The following is a 24,901-nucleotide window of genomic DNA, read 5'->3' on the forward strand; positions in this document are numbered from 1 at the left end:
GAGATCTGATTAAATAAAGGGTACAATTCTAATGGGGGTGCAGGAACAGAGGGACCTTGGTGTATATGTACATAAATCATGGAAGGTGGCAGGAAAGGCTGTGAGAGTAATTAATAAAGCGTACAACACCTGAGATTTGTCAAGAGGGGCAGACGGTATAAAAGCGGGGAAAACAGAATTTTGACCTCACACTAAGTTTCTCCCTCCTCCCTCACTTCCTGGGGCTGGTGGGAATGAACGATTCCGTCTGTTAACTCTGCTTCTCTCTCCACCGTTGCTGCCTGGTCTGCTGAGTGCTGTCCTGCACATTCCTGTTTTGGTTGCAGTGTTCCAGGATTTGCATGCAGCATTTTGCTTTCAAAATAATATTCTCCCGGGCCCAGTCATTCTATTGCTCTTCACATTTTCTAATTTGTGATGCTTTCCCAGTCAAGCCTTGTCACTCGAATTTATATCTTTCATTAATGCTGATGGCTTTCACTTTATTGACACCGTGCCTCTCAACGATTTTGCTGCACAAGTTCATATCATTCTCGCTGAGCTGAATCTGTTCATGAAGTTATGATAGGCCGGAGAGATAGTAGCATCAGCTGTTAAATTTTATTTTACTGTGTTATGTCAGGATCTGAAAAGGGGAGAGAGAAGACGGACAGTTTTACGCCACATTTTGAGAGAGGTAATTAGCTATGGAGAAGCTTGGAGCAACTCCGTATGGAGAACAAAGAACAAAGAAAATTACAGCACAGGAACAGGCCCTTCGGCCCTCCAAGCCTGCACTGACCATCCTGCCCCACTTAACTAAAACCCCCTACCCTTCCGGGGACCATATCCCTCTATTCATGTATTTGTCAAGATGCCCCTTAAATGTCACTATCTTATCTGCTTCCACTACCTCCCCCGGCAACGAGTTCCAGGCACCTACCACTCTCTGTGTAGAAAACACTTGCCTCGTACATCTCCTTTAAACCTTGCCCCTCGCACCTTAAACCTATGCCACCCTAGTAATTGATTCTTCCACTCTGGGAAAAAGCTTCTGACTATCCACTCTGCCCATGCCCCTCATAATCTTGTAGACTTCTATCAGGTTGCCCCTAAACCTCCGTCGTTCCACTGAGAACAAACAAAGTTTCTCCAACCTCTCCTCACAGCTAATGCCCTCCATACCAGGCAACATCCTGGTAAATCTTTTCTGTACCCTCTCCAAAGCCTCCACATCCTTCTGGTAGTGTGGCGACCAGAATTGAACACTATATTCCAAATGTGGCCTAACTAAGGTTCTATAAAGCTGCAACATGACTTGCCAATTTTTAAACTCAATGCCCTGGCCAATGAAGGCAAGCATGCCGTATGCCTTCTTGACTACCTTCTCCACCTGCGTTGCCAGTTTGAGTGACCTGTGTACCTGTACACCCAGATCCCTTTGCCTATCAATACTCTTAAGGGTTCAGCCATTTACTGTATATTTCATATCTACATTAGACCTTCCAAAATGCATTGCCTTTAATGACATTACATTTGTCCAGATTAAACTCCATCTGCGATCTCTCCGCCCAAGTCTCCAACTGATCTATATCCTGCTGAATCCTCTGATGGTCCTCATCACTATCCGCAAATCCACCAACCTATGTGCCGTCCGCAAACTTACTGATCAATCCAGTTACATTTTCCTCCAAATCATTTATATATATATATTGCAAACAGCAAAGGTCCCAGCACTGAGAATTAGTTCAGTTTCACTAATATTAGCTCAGTGGATAGTTGAAAGGAAAATAAAGGTTAACCAGGTGGAAGAGCAGAATAAAGCAGGAAATTGCCTTACACTGGTACACTGTCACTTCACATTGCAGGAGCGGTTCACACAGTCGAGGAAGAATCCCAAGAAATATCATAGATGCTTTGGAGAGAATGGGTTACCGATAACATGAATGGCTATAGGAGGCTTTGACTGTCTCTCAGGCAGGTGATGGGGCTTTCCAATGTGGGTGCACTTTTGGTTAAAAATGACCATACCCAGTACCAGAGCAAACCTCATGACCCGGAATAAAGCATTTTCCACAGTAAACATAGTGATTGACAGGCGCCTGGGTAAACTTCTCAATTCTGAAATGAAGGATGCTCAGTAATCTGACCAGAGAAAATTTTCACAGTGGCTTCATTGCAGTGTTAATGTCACCCTACTTGTGACACTAATAAACAAATAGATATTTCAGAATGTCAAGCTTACCACCCTTACTGATGAATTTGATTTGATTTATTATTGTCACCTGTATTGCTAAACAGTGAAAAGTATTGTTTCTTATGTGCTATACAAACAAAGCATACCGTTCATAGAGAAGGAAAGGAGAGAGTGCAGATTGTAGTGTTACAGTCATAGTTAGGGTGTAGAGAAAGATCAACTCAATGCGAGATAGGTCCATTCAAAAATCTGACAGCAGCAAGGAAGAAAATGTTTTTGAGTCAGTTAGTACGTGAACTCAGACTTTTGTATCTTTTTCCTGATGGAAGAAGGTGGAAGAGAGTGTCGGGATGCATGAGATATTGTGAACCTAGTCAAAGAGAAAAAGGAAGTATTTGCCAAAGTGAGGAAGTTGAGAGGGCTAAAAGGGATCCTGAAAAGTCATTAGCCAGCAGGATTAACGAAAATCCCAAGGCTTTTTATACAGATATAAAGAGCAAAAGGGTAGCCAGGGAGAGGGTTGGCCCACTCAAGGACAGGGGAGGGAATCGATGCATGGAGCCAGAGGAAATGGGTGAGGTATTAAATGAGTACTTTGCGTCAGTATTCACCAAAGAGAAGGACTTGGTGGATGATGAGTCTGCAGAAGATTGTGTAGATAGCTTGAGTCATGCTGAGATCAAAAAGTAGGAAGTATTGGAAGTATTGGGGTTCTTGAGAAACATTAAGGTAGACAAGTCCCCAGGGCCTGATGGGATATACCCCAGAAGACTGAGAGAGGCAAGGGAGGAAATTGCTGGGGCTGTGAGAGAAATCTTTGTATCCTCACTGGCAACAGGGGTGGTAGTCATGATGTGGAGATGCCGGCATTGGACTGGGGTAAACACAGTAAGAAGCCTCACAACACCAGGTTAAAGTGCAACAGGTTTATTTGATAGCAAAAGCCACTAGCTTTCGGAGCGCTGCTCCTTCGTCAGGTAAGTGGGAGTTCTGTTCACAAACGGGGCATATAAAGACGCGAACTCAATTTACAAAATAATGGTTGGAATGCGAGTCTTTACAGATAATCAAGTCTTAAAGGTACAGACAATGTGAGTGGAGAGAGCGTTAAGCACAGGTTAAAGAGATATGCATTGTCTCCAGACAGGACAGTTAGTAAGATTTTGCAAGTCCAGGCAAGTCGTGGGGGTTACAGATAGTGTGACATGAACCCAAGATCCCGGTTGAGGCCGTCCTCATGTGTGCAGAACTTGGCTATCAGTCTCTGCTCAGCGACTCTGCGTTTTTGTGTGTCGTGAAGGCCGCCTTGGAAAACTTTTACCCGAAGATCAGAGGCCGAATGCCCGTGACCGGTGAAGTGTTCCCCAACAGGAAGAGAACACTCTTGTCTGGTGATTGTCAAGTGGTGTTCATTCATCCGTTGTCGACGCTATTAGGTAGAAATTGGCAGCTCTTGATTGGGAGAGGCTGTTTGAGGGTAAATCCACATCTGGCATGTGGGAGTCTTTTAAGGAACAGTTGTTAGGGCTGCAGGACAGGCATGTGCCTGTAAAAAAGAAGGATAGGAAGGGTAGGATTCAAGAACCGTGGATAACCAGGGAAATTGAGGGACTGGTCAAAAAGAAAAGAGAGGCGTATGTTAGGTCCAAGCAGCTAAAAACGGAGGGAGCTCTGGAGGAGTACAAAGAAAGTAGGAAAGAACTCAAACGAGGAATTAGAAGGGCAAAAAGGGGTCACGAAATGTCCTTGGCAGACAGGATTAAGGAGAATCCCAAGGCATTTTATTCATACGTTAGGAACAAAAGGGTTGTCAGGGAAAAAATCGGACCTCTCGGGGACAAAAGTGGGGAATTATGCTTGGAGCCCAAAGAAGTAGGGGAGATCCTAAATGAATACTTTGTGTCAGTATTCACAAAGGAGAGGGATGTGTTGACTGGGAGTGTCTCAGAGGGGAGTGTTGAACCGTTGGAGAAAATCTCCATTACAAGGGAGGAAGTGTTAGGTTTGTTAGAGAATATAAAGACTGACAAATCCCCAGGGCCTGATGGAATCTATCCAAGGCTGCTCAGGGAGACGAGAGATGAAATCACTGGGCCTCTGACGCAAATCTTTGTCTCGTCACTGGACGCAGGTGAGGTCCCAGAGGATTGGAGGATAGCTAATGTGGTCCCGTTATTTAAGAAGGGGAGGAAGGATAACCCGTGTAATTATAGGCCGGTGAGCTTGACGTCCGTGGTGGGGAAGTTGTTGGAGAAGATTCTTAGAGATAGGATGTATGCGCATTTAGAAAGGAATAGACTCATTCACGATAGTCAGCATGGTTTTGTGAGAAGGAGGTCATGCCTCACTAACCTGGTGGAGTTTTTTGAAGAAGTGACCAGAATGGTTGATGAGGGAAGGGCCGTGGATGTCGTCTATATGGACTTTAGTAAAGCGTTTGACAAAGTCCCTCATGGTAGGCTGGTGAAAAAGGTTGGATCTCATGGGATAAAGGGGGAGGTGGCTAGATGGGTGGAGAACTGGCTTGGTCACAGAAGACAGAGGGTGGTAGTGGAAGGGTCTTTTTCCGGCTGGAGGCCTGTGACTAGTGGTGTTCCGCAGGGCTCTGTATTGGGACCTCTGCTGTTTGTGATTTCTAGAAACGATCTGGAAGAAGGTGTAACTGGGGTGATCAGTAAGTTTGCGGACGACACAAAATTGGCTGGACTTGCAGATAGTGAGGAGCATTGTCAGAAGCTACAGAAGGATATAGATAGGCTGGAAATTTGGGCAAAGAAATGGCAGATGGAGTTCAATCCTAATATAAGCGAAGTGATGCATTTTGGTAGAAATAATGTAGGGAGGAGCTATACAATAAATGGCAGAACCATAAAGGGTGTAGATACGCAGAGGGACCTGGGTGTGCAAGTCCACAGATCCTTGAAGGTGACGTCACAGGTGGAGAAGGTGGTGAAGAAGGCTTATGGCATGCTTGCCTTTATAGGATGGGGCATAGAGTATAAAAGTTGGGGTCTGATGTTGCAGTTGTATAGAACATTGGTTCGGCCGCATTTGGAATACTGCGTCCAGTTCTGGTCGCCACACTACCAGAAGGACGTGGAGGCTTTGGAGAGAGTACAGAGGAGGTTTACCAGGATGTTGCCTGGTATGGAGGGGCTTAGTTATGAGGAGAGATTGGGTAAACTGGGGTTGTTCTCCCTGGAAAGACGGAGGATGAGGGAAGACTTAATAGAGGTGTATAAAATTATGAAAGGCATAGATAGGGTGAACGGTGGGAAGCTTTTCCCCAGGTCAGTGGTGACGTTCACGAGGGGTCATAGGTTCAAGGTAAAGGGGGGGAGGTTTAACACAGATATCAGAAGGACATATTTTACACAGAGGGTGGTGGGGGCCTGGAATGCGCTGCCAGGCAAGGTGGTGGAGGCAGACACACTGGGAACGTTTAAGACGTATCGAGATAGCCATATGAACTGAGTGGGAATGGAGGGATACAAAAGAACGGTCTAGTTTAGACCAGGGAGCGGCACGGGTTTGGAGGGCCGAAGGGCCTGTTCCTGTGCTGTATTGTTCTTTGTACTTTGTTCTTTGTTCTTTGCTATGACAACGGATGAATGGACACCGCTCGACAATCACCAGGCAAGAGTGTTCTCTTCCCGTTGGGGAACACTTCAGCGGTCACGGGCATTCGGCTTCTGATCTTCGGGTAAACGTTCTCCAAGGCGGCCTTCACAACACACAACAACGCAGAATCGCTGAGCAGAGACTGATGGCCAAGTTCTGCACACATGAGGACGGCCTCAACCGGGATCTTGGGTTCATGTCACACTATCTGTAACCCCCACGACTTGCCTGGGCTTGCAAAATCTCACTAACTGTCCTGTCTGGAGACAATACACATCTCCTTAACCTGTGCTTAACGCTCTCTCCACTCACATTAGGATCCATCCTAGGATGGGATTTATCCTAGGATTCTCTGGGAGGCTAGAGAGGAGATTGCAGAGCCTTTGGCTTTGATCTTTGTGTCATCATTGTCGACAGGAACAGTGCCAGAAGACTGGAGGACAGCAAATGTTGTCCCCTTGTTCAAAAAGGGGAGTAGGGACAACCCTGGTAATTATAGACCGGTGAGCCTTACTTCTGTTGTGGGCAAAGTATTGGAAAGGATTATAAGAGATAGGATTTATAATCAGCTAGAAAGGAATAATTTGATTAGGGATAGCCAGCACGGTTTTGTGAAGGGTAGGTCGTGCCTCACAAACCTTATTGAGTTCTTTGAGAAGGTGACCAAAGAGGTGGATGAGGGTAAAGCAGTTGATGTGGTGTATATGGATTTCAGCAAAGTGTTTGATAAAGTTCCCCATGGTAAGCTTTTGCAGAAAATACGGACACATGGGATTGAGGGTGATTTAGTGGTTTGGATCAGGAATTGGCTCGCTGTAAGAAAACAAAGGGTGGTGGTTGATGGGAAATATTCTTCCTGGAGTTCAGTTACTAGTGGTGTTCCGCAAGGATCTGTTTTGGGGCCACTGCTGTTTGTCATTTTTATTAATGACCTGGATGAGGGCGTGGAAGGATGTATTAGTAAATTTGCGGATGACACTAAAGTCGGTGGAGTTGTAGACAGTGCGGAGGGAAGTGGCAGGTTACAGAGGGACATAGATAAGCTGCAGAGCTGGGCTGAGAGGTGGCAAATGGAGTTTAATGCGGAAAAGTGTGAGGTGATTCACTTTGGAAGGAGTAACAGGAATACAGAGTACTGGGCTAATGGTAAGACACTTGGTAGTGTGGATGAACAGAGGGTTCTGGGTGTCCATGTGCATAGATCCCTGAAAGTTGGTACCCAGGTTGATAGGGTTGTTAAGAAGGCGTACGGTGTGTTAGCTTTTATTGGTAGAGGGATTGAGTTTCGGAGCCAGGAGGTCATGCTGCAACTGTACAAAACTCTGGTGCGGCCGCATTTGGAGTATTGCGTACAGTTCTGGTCGCCGTATTATAGGAAAGATGTGGAAGTGTTGGAAAGGGTGCAGAGGAGATTTACCAGGATGTTGCCTGGTATGGTGGGAAAATCGTATGAGGAAAGGCTGAGGGGCTTGAGGTTGTTTTCGTTAGAGAGAAGAAGGTTAAGAGGTGACTTAATAGAGGCATACAAGCCTTTTTCCTCGGGATGGTGTTGGCTAGCACGAGGGGACATTGCTTTAAATTGAGGGGTGAGAGATATAGGACAGATGTTAAAGATAGGTTCTTTACTCAGAGAGTAGTAAGGGCGTGGAATGCACTGCCTGCAGCAGTGGTGGACTCGTCAACGTTGAGAGCTTTCAAGTGGTTATTGGATAAACATATGGATGATATTGGAATAGTGTAGATTAGAGGGGCTTTAGATTGGTACCACTAGTCGGCGCAACATCGAGGGCTAAAGGGCCTGTACTGCGCTGTAATGTTCTATGTTCTATGTTCTACATTGTCTGTACCTTTAAGACTTGATTACCTGTAAAGACTCGCATTCCAACCATTATTTTGTAAATTGAGTTTGTGTCTTTATATGGCCTGTTTTTGAACAGAACTCCCACTTACCTGATGAAGGAGCAGCGCTCCGAAAGCTAATGGCTTTTGCTACCAAATATACCTGTTGGACTTTAAACTCGTGTTGTGAGACTTCTTACAGGAGTGGTCCCAGAGGATCGGAGAATAGCCAATGTTGTTCCTTTGCTGAAGAAGGGTAGTAAGATTAATCCAAGTAATTACAGGCCGGTGAGCCTTACGTCAGTGGTAGGGAAATTATTGGAGAGGATTCTTCGAGACAGGGTTTACTCCCACTTTGAAATAAGTGAACATATTGTTGAGAGGCAACATGGTTTTGTGAAGGGGAGGTCGTGCCTCACTAACTTGATTGAGTTTTTCGAGGAAGTGACGAAGATGGTTGATGAGGGTAGGGCAGTGGATGTTGTCTACACGGACTTCAGTAAGGCCTTTGACAAGGTCCCTCATGGCAGGCTCTGCAGAAGGTGAAGTCACATGGGATCAGAGGTGAGCTGACAAGGTGGATACAAAACTGGCTCGGACATAGAAGACAAAGGTTGCAGTGAATGGGTGCATTTCTGAATGGAGGGCTGTGACAAGTGGCGTTCCTCAGGGAACAATGCTGGGACCTTTGATGTTTGCAATATATATAAATGATTTGAAGGAAAATGTAACTGGTTTGAATAGTAAGTTTGCAGATGACACAAAGCTTAGTGATCAAGACCATCAGAGGACACAGCAGGATATAGATCAGTTGGAGACTTGGGCGGAGAGATGGCAGATGGAGTTTAGAACATAGAACATAGAACATTACAGCGCAGAACAGGCCCTTCGGCCCACGATGTTGCACCGACCAGTTAAAAAAAAAAACTGTGACCCTCCAACCTAAACCAATTTCTTTTCGTCCATGAACCTATCTACGGATCTCTTAAACGCCCCCAAACTAGGCGCATTTACTACTGATGCTGGCAGGGCATTCCAATCCCTCACCACCCTCTGGGTAAAGAACCTACCCCTGACATCGGTTCTATAACTACCCCCCCTCAATTTAAAGCCATGCCCCCTCGTGCTGGATATAGAATAATCTGGACAAATGTGAGGTAATGCATGTTGGAAGGTCTAATACAGATAGGAAATATACAGTAATGGCAGAACCCTTAACAATATTGATGGGCAGAGGGATCTGGGTGTACAGGTACACAGGTCACTGAAAGTGGCAATGCAGGTGGAGAAGGTAGTCAAGAAGGCATTCGGCATGCTTGCCTTCATCGGCCGGGTCACTGAGTTTAAAAATTGGCAAGTCATGTTGCAGCTTTATAGAACCTTAGTTAGAGCACACTTGGAATATAGTGTTCAATTCTGGTTGCAACACTACCAGAAGGATGTGGAGACTTTGGAGAGGGTACAGAAAAGATTTACCAGGATGTTGCCTGGTATGGAGGGCATTAGCTATGAGGAGAGTTGGAGAAACTTGGTTTGTTCTCAGTGGAACGATGGAGGTTGAGAGGTGACCTGATAGAAGTCTACAAGATTATGAGGGGCATGGACAGAGTGGATAGTCAGAAGCTTTTTCTCCAGGGTGGAAGAGTCAATTACCAGGGGGCACAGGTTTAAGGTGCGAGGGGCAAGGTTTAAAGGAGATGTATGAGGCAATTTCTTTCCACAGAGGGTGGTGGGTGCCTGGAACCCGCTGCCAGGGGAGGTAGTGGAAGCGGATACCATAGTGACTTTTAAGAGGCGTCTGGACAAATACATGAATAGGATGGGAATAGAGAGATACGGTCCCCGGAAGGGTAGGGGGTTTTAGTTCAGTCGGGCAGCATGGTCGGAGCAGACTTGGAGGGCCGAAGGGCCCGTTCCTGTGCTGTAATTTTCTTTGTTCTTTAATTATGCTGGATGCTTTTCTGAGGCAGCGGATGTGTAGACTCAGAGTCAATGGATGCCTGCATAGCTGATAAATTCTGCCACTCTGACTCCAACAAGGAACTTTATCTGATTAAGAGTTGGGAGCTGATGCATTTGCCACTCTGTTGTGTACACCATTTAATTCCAAGTTTCCCGAAGTGACAATCTGGGAGGGTGTCGGAAATGTAGTTCCTGCAGTGAAAGTTACCACGCTGACCCTGTTAACCATCTCCATGTAGCTTTTTATTTTTCTAAAGCGTATTTCATTTGATAAAATATTTTTAGCTCACCAGGGCAGACAAAACTAATTTTAATTTCAGGCAGGTCTCTGCTGAAATTAATTTTTTATCTGACAGTCAGGTGTTCCCCAAGGTACCACATCATCATTGAACTGACAATTCTTTTATGGGCTCTGCCTCACAGTTAATAAAAATCTCAGCCTTTGTAAATGAGTGACTATTCAGCAAATCTTCACAAAATAAAGTTACGCATAAGGTCCAATCTGCAGCTGAGTGGTTCAATAATCTTTCATATTTGCACTGTGTACAAGTCTGCCAAAACTAGAAAAGTCACCATGATCTGACCTGCTGCCCACTGTATTTCTTAAAAAGCCGCTTTTAAGAAGATTGTGCTCATTATACTGCTCCACAAGCGTGCAGAGGAAACTTAATTCCCCAGTGACATCTCCCCTCCCCACAACAACTCCCAACACAAGGGGTGATGTTATTGCCTGAGCTACATCCAGCAATGCCAACCACCTGGGGTATTTCCTTATTACAGTAAGAGTTTTAACAACACCAGGTTAACACCACCAGGTATTTCCTTATTGGCATCTTGTGGGAAGGGAGACCCTTGGATAACAATTAAGGGGCAGAGGGAAAGATGAAGGTTACAGCCGGGATTCTCCCACCTCGTCCAGGGCTTGGATTCTCTGGTCCCGCTGCTGTGAATAAAGTTTTGGATGAGCGCCGTTCTCGCTGACAGCGGTGTCGGCGGAAACGACATCAGAGAATTCCAGCCTACATTAAGATAATTATAATTAGATATACGAGGCAATCCTTTTACACAAGGGGAGGTAGTGGAAGCAGATATGAGGCGTCTTAAAACAGTTTTGGTCTCCTTACTTGAGAAAGGATGTACTGGCACTGGAGGGGGTGCAGAGATGATTCACTGGGTTGATTCCGGAGTTGAGAGGGTTGGCTGATGAGGAGAGACTGAGTAGACTGGGGCTATACTCATTGGAATTCAGAAGAATGAGGGGAGATCTCATAGAAACATATAAGATTATGAAGGGAATAGATAAGATAGAAGCAGGGAAGTTGTTTCCACTGGCAGGTGAAACTAGAACTAGGGGGCATAGCCTCAAAATAAGGGGAAGCAGATTTAGGACTGAGTTGAGGAGGAATTTCTTCACACAAAAGGTGGTGAATCTGTGGAATTCCCTGCCCAGTGAAGCAGTTGAGGCTACCTCATTGAATGTTTTTAAGGCAAAGATAGATACATTTTTGAACAGTAAAGGAATTAAGGGTTAGGGTGAGTGAGTGGGTAAGTGGAGCTGAGTCCACGAAAAGATCAGCCATGATCTTATTGAATGGCAGGGCAGGCTCGAGGGGCCAGATGGCCTACTCCTGCTCCTAGTTCTTATGTTCTTATGTCTTGACAAATACATGAATAGGATGGGAATGGAGGGATATGGTCCCCAGAAGGGTAGGGGGTTTCAGTTCAGTCGGGCAGCATGGTTGGTGCAGGCTTGGAGGGCCGAATGGCCTGTTCCTGTGCTGCAATTTTCTTTGTTCTTTAACTATGTTTCAACTACTGGCATCTTGGTGATCATTTATTTAAATAAGTGTTCTCAGGATATGTATGATACTGACGATTGACAATCCCTACCTCCCCTGGGAAGATGCTGTGAGTTTTACTACTTGAGTCATTACAGACGACACTAAGCTGCGTGGCAGTGTGTGCTGTGAGGAGGATGCTAAGAGGCTGCAGGATGATTTAGACAGGCTGGCTGAGTGGGCAAAGACTTGGCAAATGCAAAATAACGTGGATAAATGGAAGGTTATTTTTTTATTTGATATGATTTATTATTGTCACGTGCATTAGTATGCAGTGAAAGGTCTTGTTCCCTGTATGTTATACAGACAAAGCATACTGTTCCTAGAGAAGGAAAGGAGAGAGTGCAGAATGTAGTGTTACAATCATAGCTAGGGTGCAGAGAAAGATCAACTTAATGCGAGGTAGGTCCATTCAAAAGTCTGATGGCAGCAGGGAAGAAGCTATTCTTGAGTCAGTTGGTACGTGACCTCAGACCTATTCACTTTGGTGGCAAAAACAGGAAGGAAGATTTATCTGAATGGTGGCACTTTAGGAAAAGGGGAAGTGCAACGTGACCTGGGTGTCATGGTGGAACAGTTGCTGAAGGTTGGCATGCAGGTACAGCAGGCAGGGAGGAAAGCTAATGGCATGCTGGCCTTCATAGCAAGATGATTTGAGTATAGGAGTAAGGATGTCTTGCTGCAGTAATCCAGGACCTTGGTGAGGCCACACAAAGAACAAAGATCAGTACAGCACAGGAAACAGGCCGTTCGGCCCTCCAAGCCTGTGCCACTCATTGGTCCAACTAGACCATTCGTTTGTATCCCTCCATTCCTAGACTGCTCATGTGACTATCCAGGTAAGTCTGAAACGATGCCAGTGTGTCCGCCTCCACCACCCTACTTGGCAACGGATTCCAGGCCCCCACCACCCTCTGTGTAAAAAACGTCCCTCTGATATCTGAGTTATACCTCGCTCCCCTCACCTTGAGCCCGTGACCCCTCGTGATCGTCACCTCCGACCTGGGAAAAAGCTTCCCACTGTTCACCCTATCTATACCCTTCATAATTTTGTACACCTCTATTAGGTCTCCCCTCATTCTCCGTCTTTCCAGGGAGAACAAGCCCAGTTTACCCAATCTCTCCTCATAGCTAAGACCCTCCATACCAGGCAACATCCTGGTAAACCTTCTCTGCACTCTCTCTAAAGCCTTCACGTCCTACTGGTAGTGCGGCGACCAAAACTGGACTCAGTACTTCAAATGTGACCTAACCAGCGTTCTATACAGCTGCAACATCAGACTCCAGCTTTTATACTCTATACCCCGCCCTATAAAGGCAAGCATACCATATGCCTTCTTCACCACCTTCTCCACCTGTGCTGCCACCTTCAAGGATTTGTGGACTTGCACAGCTAGGTCCCTCTGTGTTTCTATACTCTTGATGGCTCTGCCATTTATTGTATCACTCCCCCCACATTAGTTCTTCCAAAATGTATCACTTCGCATTTATCTGGATTAAATTCCATCTGCCATTTCTCCGCCCAATTTTCCAGCCTATCTATATCCTGCTGTATTGTCTGATGATGTTCATCGCTATCCGCAAGTCCAGCCATCTTCGTGTCATCCGCAAACTTGCTGATAACACCAGTTATACCTTCTTCCAAATCATTTATATATATCACAAATAGCAGAGGTCCCAGTACAGAGCCGTGCGGAACACCACTGGTCACAGACCTTCAGCCGGAAAAAGAATCTTCGACTGCTATCCTCTGTCTCCTTTGGCCAAGCCAGTTTTCTACCCATCTCGCCACCTCTCCTTGTATCCCATGAGCCTTAACCTTCTTAACCAACCTGCCATGAGGGACTTTATCAAATGCCTTACTGAAATCCATATAGCCGACATCCACGGCCCTTCCTTCATCAACCGTTTTTGTCACTGCCTCAAAAAACTCCACCAAATTTGTAAGGCACGACCTCCCTCTTACAAAACCATGCTGTCTGTCACTAATGAGATTGTTCCGTTGTAAATGCGCATACATCCTGTCTCCAAGGATCCTCTCCAACAACTTCTTGAAAATACTCTACATCTTGAGTATTGTGTGCCGTTTTGGTCTCCTAGTCTGAGGAAGGACATTCTTGCTATTGAGGGAGTCCAGTGAAGGTTCACCAGACTGATTCCTGGAATGGCAGGACTGACATATGAAGAGAGATTGGATCGACTGGGCTTGTACTCACTGGGATTTAGAAGAATGAGAGGGGATCTCATAGAAACATATAAAATCCTGATGGGACTGGACAGGCTGGATGCGGGAAGAATGTTGCCGATGTTGGGGAAGTCCAGAACTACGGGTCACAGTTTAAGAATAAGGGGTAAACCATTCAGGACTGAGATGAGGAAGAACTTCTTCACTCTGAGAGTTGTGAACCTGTGGAATTCTCTACCACAGAAAGCTGTTGGGGCCAGTTTGTTAGATATGTTCAAGAGGGAGCTGGACGTGGCCCTTGTGACTAAAGGGATCAAGGGGTATGGAGAGAAAGCAGGAGTGGGATACTGAAAGTGCATGATCAGCCATGATCATATTGAATGGTGAGGCAGGCTCGAAGGGCTGAATGGCCTCCTCCTGCACCTATTCTCGATGTTTCTATGTTTCTGCTGATGCTGCACTCACAGTGGTTGCGGGAAATGTCAGGATTTTGACACTGATATGTGAAGTCTCTATCTCTTTCTCTTTTTAAACAACATTCTCTCAATTCCTGTCTTTTTGCCAGATGTGTTTAGATGCAGTGTAGTGTTTATTGTTCAGTGTATTTGTATCATATTCTATATTATCCTATATTCACATTCCCGTTTGCCAGTTACAAATGTCTCCGAACTTTGTTTCAAAGCTGTGTGGATTTTGCAGGAGCTGGAACAATTTGAATCGCTCTGGTTTTGATATCTTGCTGTGTAGCTCGTGGTACCACACAGACTGAACTGCCGGTGTTTAATTTCTCGGGAAGCGATTACATTTAGTTACAGAGTAATTTTTTTTTTAGCACTGCAACAATCGTCTTCTAGAAAATCAGGCTTTGATGCTGAATTTGTGTTAAAATTTATTATGCGCTGTCTGGGTAAATCCAGACTGGGATCAGCCTGATCCCAACTCTGTTCCACAATTCTCTTCAGATTATATAAACTGAGGTTGTACTTGTTTTAACATGGAGAATTCTGTAAATTGGTTAGGAACAGGCCTGTTCAAACCTTGAAGAGTTGGTGTCAGGCTGATCCCAGTCTGGATTTACCTAGACAGTGCAAAATAAATTTTAACACAAATTCAGCATCAAGCCTGAATTTCTGGAAGATGTTTGTTCCAGTGCAAAAAAAGAATTTGCTCTATAACTAAATGTAATCATACCCCTGTAAATTAAATACCAGCAGTTCAGTCTGTTGAGTATCGTGCAGAGTTGTCTAATATCTGGATTGGAACCCACCGCTGCAAGTCCAAGATGTACATGTAGGGCTGTTGCTTCATTTGGTTTCAAAGCTTTGCAAAGTGTTTGCTGTTAGAACAGTTGAAAGATCCAGCTGTAACAAAGCAGTTAAAAGTTGGGCACACACAATTGCAAACACTGAAACGAGAAAAGGAATCTGTCCTGAATTGTTTCTCAGACTTTCACCAGTTGGATCAGATGGAACATGAGACACTAAGGTCAGAAAATAATAAATCAATCACTTTTTGCAAAGCTTGCCAATTATATTTTCTTAAAATTTTATCTCAGTGATTTCGGATGCAGAGTTACCAAATAACAATATTGTGGGATGGCACAGTGGTTAGCACTGCTGCCTCAAAGCACCAGGATTCGATTCCTGGCTTGAGTCACTGTCTGTGCGGAGTTTGCACGTTCTCCCTGTGTCTGCGTGGGTTTCCTCGGGGTGCTCCGGTTTCCTCCCTGATGCGCGATTAAATCACTCGGGAGACTAGATTGTACCCGGGAAATAAAGGCTTTTATTACTGACAAGAATGGAGCACACTATATACAATACAATCCCAGACTAAAGGGTCTCCAGGCAGTGCAGTGACCTTTATATTTCCCCAGGTAGGCGGAGCCAACTGGAGTGTACCACAGAGCAATATCAACAGGTAGAACAGCCCAACCCTAACACCAACAGTGACAACAGTAACATATCTACAAACCCCATAGTGCTGACCATCTATGGCTCAGCCCTCATAGTGGTAACCAACTATGGTTCACCACACTCCCACAGTCCAAAAATGTGCAGGTTAGGTGGATTGGCCATACTAAATTGCTCCTTAGTGTCAGGGAGATTAGCGGTGTAAAGACATGGGGTTACGGGGATAGGACCTGGGTGGGGTTGTTGTTTGGCGCAGACTCATTGGGCCGAATGGCTTCTGCACTGTAGGGAATTCTATGAACGATATTTTACCTATTTCCTTCTTAGTTCTCATAAAATAAATAGAAAGGGTTTAATAAATATCTGCTTTAAAGCACCTCCAGTGCCTCCAGTCAGACATATGAAGCATAGTCCGCAGCCAAGGAGACACCTGTTAAGTTTCAGGCAGTAAATTGCATTCTTACCACTGAGAGAGAATTTCAGTGCTATGTGTAAAATGTGTTAAGAGTGCTGTGGGAGTGTACACTTTCTTGAAACATTGAAAAAAGACTCGACTGCAATTTATAAAGTTCCCAGGGGGTCCCTGAACATTTCGAACCAGCTTGATGCTGCACTGAGATATACATTGTCAAGCCAAAGTGATGTGTGTGTGATGCCTTCCTTCAGGTGATCTCTCAGCATTGTGTCCCAATGTCAGAACAAGACTTGACTCCAGAGTGAGATTGTCACTTTTGTTCTGAAACAGAAGCGACTCTGCAAAAATGCAAAAGACATCAAAACCACTCCACTCTGACACTCAATTGTTTAGGTTTTGACAATGGGCGGCACAGTAGCACAATGGTTAGCACTGCTGCCTCACGGCATCAGGGACCCAGGTTCAATTCCTGATTTGGGTCGCTGTCTGTGTGGAGTCTGCATGTTCTCCCCGTGTCTGCATGGGTTTCCTCCGGGTGCTCCAGTTTCCTTGGTCATTGAAGCCAATGGCCTTCTTATGTGCTGTTACAATTCCATGATCCCAGCCTGATGAGTAACCAGTTGGTGTAGGTTGTGGGAGCAGGTAGATCCTCATTGCTGGAGGGGGAGATGTGAAGGGGTTGGGCGGTGCTATAAGAGGGATCATCCTGGGGTAAAGACGTGCTGATTGGGGTGCATTGACCCGAACAGGCACCAGAGTGTGGACTAGGGGAATTTCACAGTAACTTCATTGCAGTGTTAATGAACACTGCTTTACTTGTAACTAATAAATAAACTTTACTTTGCATCTGAGTAACTAAGATTCATATTAGCATCAAAATAAATTATTTATTGTGAAACTTTCTTTCTTCAGGACATAACTCAAAATTTCTGATTTTTACTCCTGAAATAAAGCATTTTGCGATTGTTGTAAAAAGTTATAATACGTTGGTGATAAAATTCACCTCAGATTTATGAAAAAGTGTTGCATGCTGAAACTTCTTTAGTTTAGCCTGGAAATTCAGCTGTGTACTGTTATCAATACACCCTGGGAGAATTTAAACCAAAACAAAAACAGACAGGTTTGAGGCAAGTGGGAGTTAAAGCCTCAAGACGTTGGATTTTCCAACCCAAACTCACCTCCGACCCATTCACCTCCAACCTTAACTGGGGCAGAAGATGGGGATGCACTAATTAAAGGGGCCAGTTGGCACCTCAGATATATTGGTGATGTTGTAAACCTCATTGTCGTTCAACTTTGCGTTTAACTATAGACAGCCAGGTTTCTCAGCTTCAGAGAACCCAGCAACTATGTTCAGGTGAGAACCTGGTGGATCCAGCAGGTGAGTATGTCTACCTTCAGGATACAGGAGGTGTCCCTGTCTAGGCAACCCCCTTGATGTGGCACCCTACCTCTTAACCTTCTCCTTGAGGCCTCCGATGCTTACCCCTTGCCCCTCCACCCCACTCCTTAAATCTCTGGAGTTCCACTCCATCACCCCCTGCCCACCAAGTCTTCCAATCCCCCATCCCCACTCCAATCAGTTTCTAATGCCCCTCCCCTTACCCCAACATCTGAGGCCTCTGAACAGGCCCTTCCCAAAGGCCTCCAGTGCTGCCAGGCACCTGATGTCACACCAGGCCTCTGATTTCCCTGGGTCCCCCTGCCTCTAATCGCCACTGCTATACCCCAGGATGATCCCTCTTATAGCACCGCCCAACCCCTTCACACCTCCCCCTCCAGCAATGAGGATCTACCTCAGGATTGGAGGATAGCGAATGTGGTCCCGTTGTTTAAGAAGGGTAGCAGGGATAACCCAGGAAATTATAGGCCGGTGAGCTTGACGTCCGTGGTAGGGAAGTTGTTGGAGAGGATTATTAGAGACAGGATGTATGTGCATTTAGAACGGAACAATCTCATTAGTGACAGACAGCATGGTTTTGTAAGAGGGAGGTCATGCCTTACAAATTTGGTGGAGTTTTTTGAGGAAGTGACAAAAACGGTTGATGAAGGAAGGGCCGTGGATGTCGTCTATATGGATTTCAGTAAGGCATTTGACAAAGTCCCACATGGCAGGTTGGTTAAGAAGGTTAAGGCTCATGGGATACAAGGAGAAGTGGCTCGATGGGTGGAGAACTGGCTTGGCCATAGGAGACAGAGGGTAGTGGTCGAAGGGTCTTTTTCCGGCTGGAGGTCTGTGACCAGTGGTGTTCCGCAGGGCTCTGTACTGGGACCTCTGCTGTTTGTGATATATATAAATGATTTGGAAGAAGGTGTAACTGGTGTAATCAGCAAGTTTGCGGATGACACAAAGATGGCTGGAATTGCGGATAGCGAAGAGCATTGTCGGGCAATACAGCAGGATATAGATAGGCTGGAAAATTGGGCGGAGAGGTGGCAGATGGAATTTAATCCGGATAAATGCGAAGTGATGCATTTTGGAAGAAATAATGTAGGGAGGAGTTATGCAATAAATGGCAGAGTCATCAGGAGTATAGAAACACAGAGGGACCTAGGTGTGCAAGTCCACAAATCCTTGAAGGTGGCAACACAGGTGGAGAAGGTGGTGAAGAAGGCATATGGTATGCTTGCCTTTATAGGACGGGGTATAGAGTATAAAAGCTGGAGTCTGATGATGCAGCTGTATAGAACGCTGGTTAGGCCGCATTTGGAGTACTGCGTCCAGTTCTGGTCGCCGCACTACCAGAAGGACGTGGAGGCGTTAGAGAGAGTGCAGAGAAGGTTTACCAGGATGTTGCCTGGTATGGAGGGTCTTAGCTATGAGGAGAGATTGGGTAGACTGGGGTTGTTCTCCTTGGAAAGACGGAGAATGAGGGGAGATCTGATAGAGGTGTACAAGATTATGAAGGGGATAGATAGGGTGAACAGTGGGAAGCTTTTTCCCAGGTCGGAGGTGACGATCACGAGGGGTCACAGGCTCAAGCTGAGAGGGGCGAAGTATAACTCAGACATCAGAGGGACGTTTTTTACACAGAGGGTGGTGGGGGCCTGGAATGCGCTGCCAAGTAGGGTGGTGGAGGCAGGCACGCTGACATCGTTTAAGACTTATCTGGATAGTCACATGAGCAGCCTGGGAATGGAGGGATACAAACGATTGGTCTAGTTGGACCAAGGAGCGGCACAGGCTTGGAGGGCCGAAGGGCCTGTTTCCTGTGCTGTACTGTTCTTTGTTCTTTGTACCTGCTCCCACAATCTACACCAACTGGTTACTCATCAGGCTGGGATCATGGAATTGTAACAGCACATAAGAAGGCCATTTGACCCATTCTATCTGTGCTGGCCCTCGTAAGAAATACAATATTGCTACCCCCCCTCCCCCCCCCACGCCCTCTCCCCACATCCTTGCACAAGTATTCAGAAAAGTTGGAAAAATGTACCGCACAGGAAGAAGCCACCCTGAAAAATGAGACCCCCTCCCGCCAGCCTAATCCCATTTTCCAGCACTTGGTCATTGAAGCCAAGGGTGCAACAAGTGAAAGCCCAGGTCGTTGTATTGGGATTTTTTATTCTTAGAGAGAGGGTTTTTTTGCAAATAATTAAAGCCTCTTTTGAAATGAGGGAGAATTGACACAAGTACAGACTGTGATTGTACAATAATTTTGGCGTGAAATTTCCAGTCTGAAAGGTATTGAATTATTTAATTGCAGTTTGAAAGTTTAGGACACAGGCAGTCTGCCCTAAAACCGCCTGATTGTAAATGTTATCTGATTGAAACAGCTATGAGCATTCTGGAAAAGCAAAATAACAGTGGTTAGTCTCTCAGCCTCCAGGTAATGAGCTTCGCCTGGCAGGAGTGAATATTCCCCTTGTCATGTTTTCTGAAATGGTGATATAAAATGAAAGAACAGATAGAACACTTTTTGGGGAAGTTTTAAAGCCCTGTTTGTATATTTATGGAATTGTGGTGTTGCCAATTGGGATTGGACGTCATGCTTTATTCGAATGCAGGGGAAATCATCCAGGAATATTCCAAAAGCATAGAGAAGGGAAAACAGGAAGAAAGCATCATGAGATGAGGTTACAAAATGGTTTAGTGATATGCTGATTCAGAGTACTAACACATTTCTTTTTTCCTTTTTCTTCAGATTACAATAATAAATTGAACTCAAGAAAACAAACATCCAATAAATTATGAATGTTGAACAAGATGACATTGCATCCACAGCAGATGATGATAGGTCCAAAGTTTAACAGGGCCATACTCGACCCCTTATTTGTGCTGCTGTTGGCTCTACAACTTCTCGTGGTGGCCGGTTTGGTCAGAGCTCAGACGTGCCCTTCCGTGTGCTCCTGTAGTAACCAGTTCAGCAAAGTGATCTGTACACGACGGAACTTGAGGGAAGTGCCAGATAGCATCTCCATCAACACGCGTTACTTGAACCTGCAAGAAAACGGGATACAAGTCATCAAAGCTGACAGCTTCAAGCACTTGCGGCACCTGGAGATTCTGCAGTTAAGCAAGAACCACATTCGACAGATTGAAGTTGGGGCCTTCAATGGTCTAACAAACCTCAACACCCTGGAGCTGTTTGACAACCGCCTGTCCACCATTCCCAGTGGAGCTTTTGAGTACCTCTCCAAACTGAAGGAACTGTGGTTGAGGAATAATCCAATTGAAAGTATACCATCTTATGCTTTCAATCGAGTTCCTTCTCTTAGGAGATTAGATTTAGGTGAGCTAAAGAGACTTGAATACATCTCTGATAGAGCCTTTGAAGGTCTCTCAAATTTAAGATATTTGAATCTCGGAATGTGTAATCTTCGGGAAATTCCTAACCTCACGCCTCTGACAAAATTGGAGGAACTGGAACTATCAGGGAATCGGCTTTCTCTAATCCGGCCGGGCTCCTTCCAGGGTTTGACGAACCTGCAGAAACTGTGGATGATGCATGCTCAAATCCAGGTGATTGAGAGGAATGCCTTTGATGACCTTCAGTCACTAATAGAGCTTAACTTGGCGCACAATAACCTGACTCTGTTGCCTCATGACCTCTTCACCCCCCTTCACCACCTCGAGCGGGTCCACTTGCATCACAACCCATGGAACTGCAACTGTGACATCTTGTGGCTGAGCTGGTGGCTGAAAGAGATTGTGCCCTCCAACACAACATGTTGTGCTCGTTGTCACGCGCCCCCGAGTTTAAAAGGGAATTATATTGGGGAACTGGACCAGAACAAATTTAACTGCTATGCTCCAGTGATTGTTGAGGCTCCCACAGACCTCAATCTAACAGAGGGCATGGCTGCAGAACTCAAGTGTCGAGCCTCAACCTCCATGACCTCAGTGAGTTGGATTACTCCAAATGGCACAATCATGACCCATGGAGCTTACAAAGTTCGGATCTCTGTGCTCAATGATGGCACATTAAATTTTACAAATGTGACTGCCCAGGACACTGGGTTGTACACGTGTTTGGTGAGTAATTCTGCAGGGAATACAACAGCGTCAGCTACACTCAATGTGACTGCGACAGAAAACAGCACCTTCACTTATTTCACAACCGTCACCGTGGAGACTATGGAACCCTCTGTACAGGTACACACAACGGATGACAAGTTTAGACCTACACCATTCAGCGACTGGGATACGACATTTGTGACGACCTCCTTGACTCCGCGGAGCACAAAGTCAACGGAAAAAACAATCACTGTCGCTATTACTGACGCAGGAGGGAATCTCATGCCAGGTCTGGATGAGGTGATGAAAACCACAAAGATTATTATTGGTTGTTTTGTAGCCATCACACTGATGGCAGCGGTGATGTTGATCATTTTTTACAAAATGCGCAAGCAGCATCACCACCAGAATCACCATGCTCCCAGCAGGACCATCGAGATTATCAGTGTCAATGATGACATCGCGGGAAGTACTGCCATGGACAGTCACCTGGCTATGCCCGCCATAGAGCATGAGCATATGAACCACTATAACTCATATAAAGCTCCATTCAACCACACCACCACAGTAAATACAATAAACACACTACACAGCTCTGTGCATGAACCATTATTGATGCGAGTGAACTCGAAGGACAATGTACAAGAGACACAAATATGAGTTGGGTTGGGGTTGGGGGGGGGGGGCGGGGAGGGTGGGGGGGGGACACAAATTTACAAATGACAAACAGGACAAGGCTGATTCTACTGTTTAAAAGAAGTGTCTTTAAAGAGGTTTATTTATTAAAAATAATTCTATTGTGATCTAAAATAGAGACAATTATGTGTATTCTAAACACTGATTTGACATACAATGCTGCGCCCATTAATTTAGTCATCACCATGTTTTTTCATAGGGGATTTTGATTCTCTAAGGGACTATTCAGATATTTTGTAAGAATTACATTTCACATGGGGTTTTTATGGTGAATTCTAGTGGTGAGATTCGGTCTGTTTTGTCTCTTTCTGTTACTTCATGAGCTCTTACAACTGGTAATGACAGGGAATGCAGTATTAGAGGTAGATTTATATTAAATCTTTTATTTTCCATGTATCATCTTGTTCTATATTTACAAACAGAATTATTCTGTGAAGATTGCTTGTAAAAAAAAAACAAAGTCCACATACCCAATGATCTTTTAAACAATTCTAGATCCAGAATTTGTAGCTTAAATACTAAATAAGATTATAAATAAACTATTGTTGGTTTTCAGTACCTTCAAATATCTAAATTAATGATTCTGAAGACAACAGTTGGACAATGTATTTTCAGTATTCTGTAACGTGTTAACCTCAGTCTGAGGGAATCAGCAATATGAATTTGGATAGTTCAAATCTAATTCAATTAGTCGGATAGCTGGACTATCTTTTTCATTTAAGTTTAAGGTGACACAAGGTTATGGAGATATGACAAATTGCCATCCTAGTCGTAAGAGATGCTTTGCAAAAAATGGTGGGTGAGAAATCAATTAGAATTTCCTCTTTATACTTACTCAATGTTTAATTCTGGGTGCTCAGCACAGCGATGCTATTAAGCTCTCTGAGGGATCTCTCAGCAAGTCATACAGAAGCCACATGAAGCTGGCATACAAAAAACAAAACAAGCTTACTTCACATTAAAGGTTATTCCATTGAAAACTCAGTGAAGTAGCTGGACTGGTCACATTGTCGCATCCGGATGAGAAGATTGTACACGTAACCTCTCAATTAAAGATCATACTGAATGCTGCTGCTATCCCTAACTGCCATTGAGAACACGCTATATATTTTGTTGCAATCTTAACATTTCTGTCTGTCCTGATGGGCTGTAAAAGTTCAATTGTCCTAATCTTTGTTAATCCAGTTTCTAGCAAAATAGTTCTCCAAGAAAATCTCAGGAGTCTGTTTCGGTTTATTAGAAAATCTTAGATGAATATTTTCAATGTCATGAAGACATCAGCAAGTTGAAATTGTACATCACCCTGACTTGGTCATATATTGCTTTATATCATTGTTATTCAGGCAATATCCTGGAATTGATTATCTTGTAGCATTATGGGAGAGCAATCACAAGAAGGTCTGAAGGAGGTGGCCCACCACTATCCCCATCCCCGCCATCACCCCCTCACAGTAACTAAGGACAAGCCCATCCTGCAAACAAAATAATAAGAAAAAAATAATTTGATTTAATTTATGGCTGCGTAAGTAATGTCCATTAACTACATGTGGGCATTGGAGATCACAAATTGCACCTGTTATAATTTGTGTAACAAGTATAATCGAAGGACAGTGCGTTACCTTCACCGCTTGATGTAAAATGAGGGTAATCAGTGTTCTATTTTCCACAATGCGATGTGAGGTCAGTGTAATAGTTGGAGTGAAAGAATGGCTTGGGCAACATTCAGACCGAAGAATTTCTCTTTCACCAGCCCTTCAGTGAAAGAACAGGAAACCAGTATAATATAAAAGGACAATAGGCATGTTGTCAGGTTACCACAGAATCCCTTAATTCATGCCAGCAAAGACACTTTTGCCCTTTTCAAGGTACTAAAAGCAATTTCCTTGGTAACTGGAATGAGAGTGGAAGAAAGGTCGGAGTGAAGACTATTTTAATTCTATTGTTTTCCTTTAGAAAAAAAAAGTCTGTCCTTAATGTAATAAAATTACAGCATTTACTCTGAAAGGCGCAGTTACATTTACTGTGACCAGGTTTACATTCACATTGAGAGAACCTTTTGTGAAACAATCGTGATGAGCTACTGAATGATATCCCATTAAGAAATGCTCTAACACATTGGCAAATCACTCAGCATTATAACGAGAAAAACTCCTTGCCCAGTGCATTCATCTTTGGTGGCAATGCCCCGATTCGCATCCTGATGTTTTAGATATCTTAGAACATGTTGATACCGGAGAGGTGTGGAACCACTTGTCCTCCAGTTTCATTCTTCGAGCGTAGCTCTGAACTTGTGCAGAAGCTCTGAAAGGTTAGAGAGTGCTGGCTAGGGTCACTTTTGAACATACATTTCAAATTAAATGATGCTGATCTTTTGGTTCTGCAGGCAGACCTTAATGGATATTGTTTAGTATTTGATCTCAATATTATGCAAGCCAGCAACTCGTTTCGCTTCTTTAAGAATCAGAGCACACTGCAGGTCCAAGGTGAGGAACAACGGGGAAGGCAAAAGACAGCATTATGTACATTGAGACACAGTAACTGCATGTAGTTTGCATTAATAGGGAGTAAACTCAAGATCAAATATAGAGGAAGCTCACATCCTGGTGGAGTCCCTTCAGAGGATGAAGAGAAGGGTTAGAATGCATTAAAGCTGAGCACTTCAATTACATTCCCTCAAATCTGACACACCTCCACCCTATGAACTATGAGCTATTGGAAGTAGATAGTAAAGAATGCTGCCTGGTTATTTCTCATGGAAAAAATATTTTCAGATGCAATTGAAAGTAGCTGCCCCTGGCACT

The 24,901-nt window shown here is 44.6% G+C and overlaps 1 protein-coding gene across 2 annotated transcripts in view; it reads left to right on the top strand.

Annotated features, from left to right (window-relative positions):
• The window catches only part of lrrc4ca (leucine rich repeat containing 4C, genome duplicate a), a 239,039-nt gene extending 216,975 nt beyond the window's left edge, over window positions 1-22,064 (top strand). For both annotated transcript variants that reach the window (XM_078221327.1, XM_078221328.1), the window contains exon 2: window positions 20,092-22,064. In XM_078221327.1, coding sequence (XP_078077453.1) covers window positions 20,142-22,064 — 1,923 coding nt within the window. In that variant the 5' untranslated portion in view covers window positions 20,092-20,141. The remainder of the gene's footprint in view (window positions 1-20,091) is intronic.
• Window positions 22,065-24,901: the final 2,837 nt, after the last annotated feature.

This window comes from Mustelus asterias, chromosome 9 (genome assembly GCF_964213995.1).
Source record: "Mustelus asterias chromosome 9, sMusAst1.hap1.1, whole genome shotgun sequence".
Classification (NCBI taxonomy): Eukaryota; Metazoa; Chordata; class Chondrichthyes; order Carcharhiniformes; family Triakidae; genus Mustelus; species Mustelus asterias.